This window comes from Mytilus californianus, unplaced genomic scaffold, assembly GCF_021869535.1.
Source record: "Mytilus californianus isolate M0D057914Y unplaced genomic scaffold, xbMytCali1.0.p SCAF_8, whole genome shotgun sequence".
Classification (NCBI taxonomy): domain Eukaryota; kingdom Metazoa; phylum Mollusca; class Bivalvia; order Mytilida; family Mytilidae; genus Mytilus; species Mytilus californianus.
In genome coordinates, this window is record NW_026262734.1 from 24296714 (window position 1) to 24309736 (window position 13023).

Genomic DNA, 13023 nt, shown 5'->3' on the forward strand with positions numbered 1-13023 from the left:
TATTCAATGTAGAAGAACCTTATGGAAGGTTTTTTTTATTCAAAATATCTAATTATGATATGAAAAAAGTTTTAGCGATTACTTTTCCCAAACGGCAAACAGTCATGTAGAATATCAAAAGTATTAATCGCTTGTTGTCATATTGAACAAGTGTAAAACTGAAACTAGTGTCGACTTACCAGATTCATAGTCATTAATCTTTTCATTCCACTTGAAACAAAAGCTCATTTCATGTTAAAGATATCGAAAATATCATGAACCTTTTCATTCCACTTGAGGCACAAGTTCATGTCATGTTGAAAATACCGAAAATATCACGAATCTTTTCATTCCACTTGAAACACAAGCTCGTGTCATGTTAAGAATATCGAAAATACCATGAACATGTTCATTGCACTTGAAGCACAAGTTCATGTCATGTTGAAAATATCGAAAGAAAAATATGCAATTGTTTTTTTTCTTTTTTTCTTTTTAAATATTTAGGTGATCATTGGGAATTTACTTTTCCTGTGGCTGCCAAACAAGGAGATGTTGTTAATTACTGGGTATGGGGACAAAAAAATACACAAGGAGAAACATTAACAGGACAAAAAATTACTCTTGGGCGTAAGTGTTTTACAAATATAAGATAAATATATATTCATCATCAAGCAATTACTGTGAATAAAAATGTGACATTTTCCTACATCGTCTAAACTTTAAAAGTCATCGATGACCTAACGAATAGCCAATGGAAATGTCCTAATATCGTCTCATGATGCTGGATATGCCAATCAAATTGACACATTTTCCCGTATCTTTTTTTTTTCGTTATCACACTCCGTGCAGTGTGATACGACAAATACCTCTTCATGAAGGAAATAGATAACAGGCCACAACCATAAGAGAATAACTTCTTATTTAAGCTAAGACGACCATTTAAACCCATCATAATAAAAAGAAAATTTCATTGTGATTTCAACAGTTCTTTTATAGTATCTCATATCTTGTTTAATGCTCTAATTAAGAAATAATTCCTTCATGTCATGCTCTATGCTCATTTTAACATGGGTAGGCATTATATGTGTCGATCGTTTACACTGACCGTTAGCGAGGTGTAAAATATGGTCCAATATAATGACTATCCATGTTAAAATTCGATTCTAGTAGGACAAAAACGGTATTTTATAGGTTGAAGCGTACAAAAAATAATTTACAAATGTTTGTCTGTTCCTGTTTCCTCCCCATGAAGTATCTACATAACATTTTCATATTTAATAAGTTTAAAAACTAATTGCAGGGTAAATATATGCTGTTTGAATAACAATATATAATAAATTTTATGTAAGCAGCTTAAATGTATATATTTTATTAGGATACAAGTTAAAATAACAAGAATGTAAATAGTAAATTTGTGCGCATGTGTCAAATATATTTTGTGCTAATTAGAACACGGCTTTGTTTACAAAGCGAAATAAGGACATTATATTAGAATAGAATATATTTTAAGTTTGACAAAGCTATGTTGTTTTCTTAAAACTCGTACCGTAATGGAGTATGCATAATGATGTGTTCAATTACAACATAGATTAATGATATATTTACAGCAATGGTGGGAATAACAACAACTTCAACTATACCACCAACGACAGCCACACCATCAACAACCATATCATCTACGACAACTGTATCATCAACGACATCTATACCATTAACGACATCTATACCATTAACGACACCTATACCATCAACGACAACTGTACTATCAACGACATCTTTACCATCAACGACATCTTTACCACCAACTACAACAAATGCCCCTACCACTTCCCCTTTAACCACATCCACCATGAAGCCCTTTATTCCTGGTTCTAACATTACAACCATATCAGGAAATCCTAATAGCACAGTTTCAATTGGAGGGACAAACACATCATACTCTACGCCCTCGGTACCATCTAGCAATACAACTTTTGTACCTAATTCTAATAGTTCAAATAATAACTCAAGCGGACACAGTGCATTTGGAAATTCTACTAATTCTTCGAATCACATGTCTGGAAATTCTTTACAGGGAAACATCACAGGAAGTTCAAATAGTACATCAGGATCAATTTCGAATTCAAGTTCAAACAACATCACCTCAAACGTTCAAAATGGGACTGGTACGGCTAATGGATTAAATGGTGGATCTTTGAACAAGGGGTCTTGTTGTAATAAAGGTATGTCCTATATTAAATACAAATAAACAAAATCGTGTTTCAACAAATTGAAAAAAAAAGATGTTGTTACATACAATTAATGAAATACATGATTTGTAAGTGTAATAAATTCTATATATATTAAAATATCAGTTGTTCCATAAATATTGCCTTCTTATGAATAATTATTGTAGATGGTCTCTTTATTAGAAACAACATTCTAGTTTTAGGATGAGAACACCCCTAAGTTTCTTTTCATTACACCTTATCTCTACTTTCGATTACAATGTAAAATCAATTGAATCTTGATGAGGATTTCTTGTTTTGTTTTCTAATTATTATTTTACCTGTTATTTAATTCTGTTCTAACTTAAGCAATAACAATACTTTATTCAGACTACACCTGTCAAAACTATCCCTGTCTGATATTTGATGACGAATTTGATATTTTGAACCACTGTGTCTGGGAACATGAAATAACAGCTGGTGGTAACGGGGTGAGTATGAACCTCGTCAGTGGGTTTCTCTGTTATTCATTTTATCGGTTTGCTTCTTAGAGAACTTTATGTTAACGGCATATCTTTAGAGTATGTAAAATTCATTCACAAGTGTTCTTGACGCGCAATTCTATAGACTAATATATTGTAAAGACACAAAGTCATGTATATTTTTTTTTATATAAAAATAATCAGATGCTGTCTAATTGCCTATGAGACAACAGGAAGTGGATGTAAGCAATTATAAGTTCCGTAAGGTTTTAACAAATGAGAAAATCCCATACCGTATAATTAGCTATGAAAAAAACCGGCATGACTAGATGTGAAACAATTCAATCGAGAGACCCAACAGTCTGATATATGTGGATACCATGTGTGGATCTCTAGATGTCTTCTTTATTTTTTGTGTCGTTGGGTTGTAGACTCAATTAATAAATATTTTCCAACCTTTTCATTTTGTTGATAGTTACTTCCATATTAACATGATCTGTCAAATTTGAGATATTGTAGGATTCAGAATTTCAATACTACACAAGCAACAGAACTAACAGCTATGTCAGGAACGGTATCTTGTATATTAAACCAGTAAGTAACTAACTTGATATCCACAAGTTGTTATACATATCATTAAGAAATATAAATAAAAGACCCAAGACACGTGTATAGTTAATGGTAGAACGTCAAAACAAAACATTGAAATCAAACGTACAAAACATTGAAATCAAACGTACATAAAATAGAAAGATAAACGGAGAAAAAATCAATACATAGATAAAGAAATAATTACAATCAGAAACTAAAACTAATGTTTGGTCAAAGAAACTTAAAACTAATGTTTGGTTGAAGAAACTAAAAACTAATGTTTGGTTGAAGAAACTAAAAACTAATGTTTGGTTGAAGAAACTAAAAACTAATGTTTGGTCAAAGAAACAAAATACTAATATTTGGTCAAAGAAACTAAATACTAACGTTTGGTCAGAGAAACTAAAAACTAATGTTTGGTCAAGGAAACTAAAAACTAATGTTTGGTCAAGGAAACTAAACACTAATGTTTTGTTAAAGAAACTAAAAACTAATGTTTGGTCAATGAAACTAAAAACTAATGTTTGGTCAAAGAAACTAAAAACTAATGTTTAGGGTAAGAAACTAAATACTAACGTTTGGTCAAAGAAACTAAAAACTAATGTTTGGTTAAAGAAACTAAAAATAATGTTTAGTCTAAGAAACTAAATACTAATGTTTGGTCAAAGAAACTAAAAACTAATGTTTGGTCAAGGAAACTAAACCCTTAAGTTTGGTCAAAGAAACTAAACACTAATGTTTGGTCAAAGAAACTAAAAACTAATAATGAGTCAAAGAAACTAAAATCTGATATTTGGTCAACGTCAAATTCAATAATTAGAAAAGGAAAGAAAATGTATGCAGAACAAGCTTATTGTTACAAGACTTAGCTTGACTACAAAGCTCTTTCAATTTTTGTTTTTTAATGTACATAAGGACTATTATTATCATTAATCATTGGCTATATTAATTATTTTTTCTACCACTAGTCTCTTGTTTTACAGTCATCCTGTCTAAGGTCAAAATCAAAATCGAGCATATAACTTTTAGGTATCAATATCACTTTATGAGTAAGTTGTCAATAAGTCTTTCCAGAAAGATAAATATAATTCTCGTTCTTGGAATTTATTTTCAGACTTTGACCTCTGATCATTACGGAGAAAATTTTCTGACATCAGGAACACTTGATCTTTGGGGTAACGTAATTGTATTTGTTCACAGGCATTAGGGGATGACCATTTGATATTCTGGGGGGGGGGGGGGGGGGGGGGGGGGGGCAGGAGGATTTGTTTTGGATCGGTTATTTATTTTTGTAAACTAAGAGGACAGATTATCTATTTTCTGCACTATTGAAGCAAGATTTTTCATTTTCATTAAAGCAAGGGACTGATTATTTATTTTCACAACTATATTTATAATATTCGAAAACATACAATTTTAAAATTATTTGTTTATTATAAATAATTCATGTATAGTCAAGTCATTATGTACCATTTAATCAGAATTAATTATTATCCTCTGTAGAAATGAATCTTCTATATTCCCCAATGCATATACATGTATTGCATACATACACAGTATTAAAGTTTGGTTGTAACTAAGGCTCTTTTAAAAGTATTGGCAAACATGTTTCGCCGAGCTGAGCGAGGCAAAATTTTTTTTGAAGGGTTTTTGAACCGCTGAAGGCCCAAGAAGCTATAGAACAAATGATGCAAAATCTTGCCTTCTGGGTGTTCCCCAGACCCTTTCTTAAACTGAAAATGCAAGTTCTGTTTTAATAATTTTATGACAATATTTTGGTCTCAAAGCAAAATCACGTTATAGATTCAGTGTAAGACTTAAGTTTCTAGGAACAACATCAAAAGACAAATATGCATGATAAAGCAAAAATGTAATTCACATAGTTAAGTCTGTGGCTGCTGTGTTTTTTTAAACTCATGATCAAGTTAATAATAAAATTACTAAATTACAAAATGAATGCAACACTAACAGAATACAGAAGGGCAATCAATGAACAAAAGACAAATAAATAAGAAACATTGATCCAGAAAAATCAGGGGCTACGTCTGAGGGAGAACAGAACTTGCTTCTTGCAAGGCACTCACAGTGAACACAATTTGATATGGAGACAAGCGTTTGGTTTTGAAATTTCCTACATGAGTAGTTACGGCCCTGATTTAATAAAAGTGAGGTAAGTGTTCCTGAGACAATTAACCTCAAGTTAAATGAAACCAATTTTCTGACATTTCAAGAATATTTAAATAATAATTATACGTTTATTATTAAAAGATATGGGAAGTGTTTCCCGATTTTTTTTTTGGAAAAAAGATGAATTTATGAAGAATCTGGTGCCATCTCATACTTTCGATTAGACCTGCAGAGTTATTTATTTTCAATACATTGCAAGTCAGGTAATTTATTTTCAAACTACCACAGAACAAACCATTTATTTTTGTGATTATCAAGGCTGAGTTATTCATTTTCAAAATCCTCCTGCCCCCCCCCCCCCCCCCCCCACCCCCCCCCCCCCCCCACCCCCCCCCCCCCCCCCCAGAATATCAAATGGTCGTCCCCTTAGTATATATTGCACAATACACATATGTTATTTTTTGAAAAGGTGAAAAAACTATAATATAAAAGAGTAACGTTTTTTCTTCTGCGACTAAAAATTAACATATTACAATGACCAATTACAGATATGAATACTGAGATGCTAGTACAGTCACAGGAAATACATCATAACGATTATGCATGCCGCTTGGAAATTTTATAATTATTTCTATTCATTAAAAGTAATTGCATTCATTTGAATGATCGCGTTAAAAAGTTTACATTATGAAAATCAATTTATTTATTGTGAGCTTTTCATTACTAACTTTTATTTGTTTAATAAGTTAAGAAACCCATAACAGATGCATTCAAGGTGTCTTTTTTCTCTTTATTAAAAACACTGTATATTTCAATATTTATTGGTATTATCAATATCTAGGTGGATTTAATGATGATGAATGTACCAGTAATGCATATTCCGGATGTAAAAGAACCGGAAGTGTTGCTCATCCAATAAATCCAGTTCAGTCGGCTCGGTTACGTAGTAAAAGAGGATTTAGCTTTAAGTATGGAAAAGTTGAAGTCGAAGCCAAAATGCCAAAAGGAGACTGGATATGGCCTGGTAAATATTATGCAGACTTTAGATCATATATTATCATAAGGTTTTGTAATGAATGTGTATAGATAGCTTTAATTGGCCTGACCTTTTCAACAAAAAAGTAAGCATAAAGATGAAACATTGCAACGACGTCTTACAAAATTTTTCTTTTGTTAATTTTAATTTAATTTTTTCAAGCATATGGCACATGGTCAGAATCATTAACCTGTGCATGTGAAAACATCTAGCATATCATAACTAAATTTAATCAAAAGGATCAGAAAATCGAAGAAAAACAATTTCTGATTGACTAAATAAAAACTAAATTTTCATGTATTCTTATGCGATATGCAATAACTAAATTGAGTTCAATTCACGGTCATAATTAGTATCATTATGCATTTTTAAACAGCGATCAAGATGTTGCCGAAATGGAATTCCTACGGCAGATGGCCTGCGTCCGGTGAAATGGACATAGTAGAGGCAAGAGGTCAGTTGATGTGCCTTGTTGAATGTTTTTCACCTTTCTTATTAGCATTAACAGTACCAATAAATGTCTGTTCATGATTGCTCGGGCATAGGTATTTAAAAGTCCATAAATTATACAAACGTTGAAGAACTGATAAAACCAAACATGACCAATCGTACAGTCAAACCTGAACAGAGCTTTTCACGAGGGAGATACAATCCATATTTGATTTTAAAACGATTTCCAAAATTTTATCACAGTGTTGAAATATTTATAACATCGGACTTATATTTCTTCAAATCTAAAATCATTGTGTTTTAATAAAACAATATCTGCATTGTCATGCGACTTATAAACAGATTTTTACTTGTCACGAGCAAAACGACGGGCCCCCGGTACCACTAGTAGTGTTACAGTGGAAATTGATAACTATTCCGAAACACCGTAGTTCAAATCAATTCTAGTTTTTGGTGTGGTTCGTGTAAAACAATCTTTAATTGTCTGTGTTTTCTCTGTTATATCGTGTAGGCTGTTGTTTGTCTACTTATTTTTTTTTAAATTGTGGCCGTGACCTTGCTTTTTGGGGGGCCGTAACCTTGTCTTTTTTCTTCGACTAGTGGTTTTTCATTGCTCCCATCGTTTCGTACTTTTTCTAAACGTTTTTTTAATTGTATATCGTCTATCGGTTGATCAGAATATTGTTATTTTAACTTTATTTCACTTCAATCGACAATAGGAATACGATAGGACTTATTATTATTGGTATACCTAAATGTTGACTCCAATGGCTCCTTTGTTGTTTTCGTATTCGTCTTATTTTCTCATCAATAGTTGCATATATAAATGTAAACAACTAAACTAAAATATTTTACAAAATAAGTTACCATGCGATAATTCCTTTCAATTTCAGTGTTACATTTTTTTAATGTATGTATGTTCGAGTGGTGTAGAAAAGTAGGGTTGTAGTATAAGAAAGTACACCCTAAATCTCATTTTACACAAAAGAACACTATTGATTTTTTGAATTTAAAATAAAAATGGGAGGGGGTGAAGTTATTATATTAAAAGGAAACTTTATGAAATATTGACATACATTTCTCAGAAAACAACATAACGTGTCTTTAACAGTCTTTTTGTGTTGGAATTATGAAATGTTCATTTATAAATCGAAATCTTAACGATCACATCTTTATTATTGTTTTATTTAAAGGAAACATGAATTATAAAGGCTCAAATGGAGTTACCAAAGCTGTTGATAGTGTTCAAAGTTCTCTTCATTTTGGACCTAATCCACAACATGACCAAACCGCTAAAGCAACTGTCGAGAAGTAAGTTTATTTACTATTTCAGTTACGGGATGTTTCTGATGCAATTTTGTTCCAATATTATAATTTATAAAAAAAAAAGAAGAAAGCTGAAAGGCTGTCGAAAGGCTATCTATGTAAACTAGCTTATATATATAGATGTTTATATAAAACCATTTAAAAGGAAAGTATTTATCACTTATGTATAGGTTACAATATATCCGAAGCTCCCAGGAAGATTGAAATCTGGAATGGATCCAATGTATATTTGACTCATGACAATTGACAATTACCGGCTGCTGTTCGGATGTCAGTTTCCTCGGATATGTCAAGCACATCTCTTACACTATTTCTTGATTGAAGGATGCTGCAATAGTTTTCTAATTTGTTCAATTCTCTTGGTCATTTATTGATGTCTATTTTACAGGATATTAACATCCAGCACTTTTGCAGACAAGTTCCATAAATTCTCTGTGGAATGGGATGAAAAACGCATAAGGTATTTTTAACAACTAAAATCATATAGAATTTCGCAAAGTTGATAATACTATGTACAATGTAAAACTTATATATATCTGCGCAAACGACAAATAACCGTGCGTCTTCATGCAAGTACAAGACCAAAAGTTTCAGATGCCAAAATATACACTTAACGTTAGGTAGATCAATTACAAAGAAAGCTCAAATAAAACAACAGTAGAAGATGAGTAAAAGGCATTGCAACCACAATTTCAGTTAAATTATATGATTTATCAAATGAAATCTTAAATCTCTAGACATGTGATGTGTGTGTGTGTGTGTGCTATGCACATCTGAACAAATTTCTCATAATGTACATCTCTATATAGATTACAGATTTTAAACATCATAAAGGAGCTAAATCTTAGATTAAGTAAAGTTCTGATAATTATAGAAATCATATATTTTTTTCTTTTAAGTTTTTCTGTCGACGGTGTAGAAATTTTGAAAAGTGAACCAAATCTAGGAGGTTTTTGGGAAATTGGAGGATTAAACTCAACAGGACTGACAAACCCTTGGCATGCTAATGTTGGAGGATCTACCATGGCGCCTTTCGATCAGGAGGTACATATTTAATGGCATACTATAATATACAGTGATATTCTGTAGGCAATGTATTTTGGTGCTTGCTCTATTGTTATATCGAAAAAACAACATTGTCTTGAATACATACATAAAAGTAATGAAATAGTGATACCATTGTTTGAACGAAGTACGTTTATTACGATATATTTACGGTGCAATTAAAACATACTAATAAAGTTAACATACGTAGTTTACTAGTATGAAATTAAATTACACAAAATATCAATAATCCTACAACCATGATAACTCTAATGACAAATAATAACACAATATATAGTTAGAAATACTTATGTTTCTATTGTTGATGTAGACATATTAATCTACCAATTATATCTTTTAAGTTTTACCTCGTTTTGGATGTTGCTGTTGGTGGCACTACATTTTTTCCAGACACGTGGATGAATTTTCCATATCCAAAACCTTGGAGGGATGCGTCGGATTTCGTTGTTAGAGATTTTTGGCAGGCCAGACATTTGTGGCATCCAACATGGAGTCCACAAATAAACAATGGAGAAAATGCTGCGTTGCAAATTAATTATATCAAATTATGGAAGTTGAAATAAGAAAAAAAAATTGACGGTGTTCACATTTACTATAGAGTTTATTGATTTTTTTGTATCATTTTTCTGGATTAAAAGAAGCAGTATTTCTCCAACCTGTTTTCTTTTTCTACCATTACATTACTAGAAATTATAAAAAAAAAAAAAGTTCTATCTAATTCCAATTAAAGATGTGATGTTTAATTCATGTAGCATTTAAGAATTTGGTCGTGTTGTCAACTCACGAACGTGAACCCAACATCTAGTGGTATTCATATAATCTTTACGCCATTAATACGTAACTGTATGTTGTTAAAATTTCTCATTTCAAACTATACATTCCTCATTTCCAAATTGACGTTTCTCAGTTTCAAATTGACATTTCTTTGTTACATATTGATATTTCTCAGTTCGAATCACTTCCACGTTATCATTTTTCAGTTCAAAGTTGACATTTCTCTGTTCTAAGTAGGTATTGACAAATATCAACATGGAACTGAGAAATATCACTTCGAAGTGACAAATTTCAAGTCGGAAGTAGGAAATATCAAAATAGAAATGAGAAATTTTGAAAAAAGAATGTCCATAAAACACATGAAAATATTTCGTGAAAGGGTAGAGTAGCCAAAGATAACATACACATTTTTATCCTGCAATCAGCCAACTATTGTACAAATAACAAACATGTACACAAATATTTTTTTTGCTTTATTTGTACTTGTTCAAATGAAGTCTCCTGTTACTCCGCTTCCACTTTCAGCAAACGGTAATATGACTCGATATTACTTTTTGTGTGACAGTTCATTGTGGGGTCCTCTTCGCGGTCCGCGCTTAAACTATGTCGATTTCTTTGAAAAATTAGAGACAACTATTTGGATTTAAACAACTAAACATTAAAGTGCAGGTGTAAATACAGGATAAAAAACAATACATGTACACTGTTGGAAGTGTAAAATTTATTTGTATTCGCTACGAAACAGAAGAAAAGCTCGGCGAGCATCGCTTTTCGTCCTGTTTGTAAAGTTCGGACAAAAACATTTCATATTTTCCAACAATGTACATAATATATTGTATATTTGTTTTTATAATTCATGCATTTTCAAGATAAAAAAAAGAGGCCACGGGAATTAGGCAGAATTTTAAAGGGGAATCAGTTCGACTTCTCTATTTGTAGTAAAAATTACAAGAAATAAGATAATTAATAAATTATGCTAAAATCTAACTATTATAATGTGTCAAAGGAAATCAAACAAATTTATTAGTAAGGGAGGCACACAACTTATCAGTTTCAGCAGTTATAGTTGCTCAAAGTTATTTTAGTATGTAAACTCATCTTTTCTTATGTATTATGAATTTTGTAAGAATTGTTGTTCAAAATACTGTGACCAGAGGCAAGGATGCACAATTAAAGCTTTTATCAGATTAATCTTTTATCTTTCCGTGGACTTTTTCAAAGTTAAGGAACTGATGAATATAAAGATAAGGAGATGCGGTATCATTTCTAATGAGACTTCTATCCATCAGAGTCCAAATGACACGGATGTGAGCTACTATGAAAGAGTAGCCACGGATAAGAGATACCTGTCATACAGTGGTTGTTGTTGGTTGCTGTATGTTATATTTGTTTTTCGTTTGGGATTGTTTTGTCATAAATGAGACAGTTTGCATGTTGTCATGTCGGGGCATTTTATATCCGAATATACGATATGGGTTACGCTTATTGTTGAAGAGTGTAGTTACTTACATCTTCGTCATTTGGTCTCTGGTGGATAGTTGTCTCACTAGCAAGCAAACTGCATCTCCTTTTTTATTCCTTCAACAATGAGCAAAACCAATACCGTATAGTTCGGTAAGAAAAAGTTCTGACATGAATGAATGTGAAACAAACGAGAGATCAAAATTGATTTCCACCAACGATTAGCAGACATTATGCGTTTGAAGTCCATATTACTATAATTTGTGTATTAAAAAATATGCAGATGTATTAAACTTTTAATTATCATAGAAACAGATGTAAATTATGCCATCTTAGTCAATTTTACAGTTATAATTTCAATAAGATATCCGCATTCAATTGGTAATCATGACTGAAAATTGAATAGAAACATTTATTATACCTCAGTATGTTTTTTGTATATAAAAAATAATGAAATAGTTGTGCTATTTCATTCCACAGACTATTTGCCAGTCAATAGTTTCAAAGACTATTACCCCGGTTAATAGTTATATAATCATATTTCCCGTACTTTTTCATGCTTATTTTTCATTGGACAATAATGACGTCATTAACTATTCTGCTTGGATTTTGTGTGCTTGGCAACGTGAAACTCTAATATCGTAAACAGTATAATATGGTTGTGTCGATCGTAATTTCACTTACAAGGTGCAATTATAAAAGAGAAAGGAAATCTTTGCGGCGCATTTTTTAAAGATCTAAAATATAGTACTTAATTTATAATATGGGTGTATCGTCGTCTTCTAGACCTGTATTTGCGTTTGGTGTACTTTAGCTAGAATTTATTATATGCACGGAAAGTTTTCTTGTCTTGATTGCAATTAATGAAATATTTACAAATACAACACGGACTATAAAAACAAACGTATAGTTCATCTTGTGCATGTCAAGTTATGTGACATTTTTCTTTTCTTTCAGATGATATAATTATGTACACTTTTAGAAAGTTAGTTAGTTTGGTATAATAAACACTTAATGATTGTGTTGTTCAGTATAATAAAACACCTAATGACTGGTTGTGCGGGTAATAGCAAGTTTGTTGTCCCTTCGCATACCAACTATTGCCCTCGGCTTCGCCTCGAGCAATAGTTAGTATCTCAGGGACAACAAACTTGCTATTACCCTCACACCCAGTCAATAGGTGTATAATAGCTATGATATCATTAAAATTGTAAAATTGTTGAATGTTTTTATATCCGAATTTTTTTAATTACGCCCGTCTATCAATTACTTCAGCAGAAGGCTAAACTGTCTATTACGCGCCCTTGTATTTAAACGCGGACAATACATATCATAACATTATCTTTATTTCACTTTTTAGAATAATATTAATGATATCATTATAAAATAACGTTAGTGATGAAATATAAGAGAATACCATGCCTTGGTAACCTGGTCGACTGAAAATTTATATGACTTTATGACTACATGATTTAGATTTTAACCGCCTCGAAAAACTATTCACTGACACAGGTAAGTTAATCGA

At 31.6% G+C, this 13023-nt stretch overlaps 1 protein-coding gene across 1 annotated transcript; it reads left to right on the forward strand.

Annotated features, from left to right (window-relative positions):
- The first annotated feature begins 1588 nt into the window (after window positions 1-1588).
- Window positions 1589-12459, forward strand: LOC127711954 (beta-1,3-glucan-binding protein-like). The gene is made up of 12 exons (XM_052218109.1): window positions 1589-1738; window positions 2054-2201; window positions 2577-2677; window positions 3188-3262; window positions 4374-4434; window positions 6228-6410; window positions 6799-6876; window positions 8066-8183; window positions 8587-8658; window positions 9098-9242; window positions 9605-9789; window positions 12456-12459. Exons 1-12 carry the CDS (start codon window positions 1589-1591, stop codon window positions 12457-12459), a joined length of 1320 nt encoding a protein of 439 aa, XP_052074069.1.
- The last annotated feature ends 564 nt before the right edge of the window (window positions 12460-13023 follow it).

Bases quoted from the DNA above. Each gene is read 5' to 3' on its own strand.
- LOC127711954 (XM_052218109.1), top strand. From the start codon at position 1,589: ATGGTGGGAATAACAACAACTTCAACTATACCACCAACGACAGCCACA. The intron at 3,263-4,373 runs GTAAGTAACTAA...ATTTATTTTCAG, and splicing joins GTATCTTGTATATTAAACCA to ACTTTGACCTCTGATCATTA. The intron at 4,435-6,227 runs GTAACGTAATTG...ATCAATATCTAG, and splicing joins AGGAACACTTGATCTTTGGG to GTGGATTTAATGATGATGAA.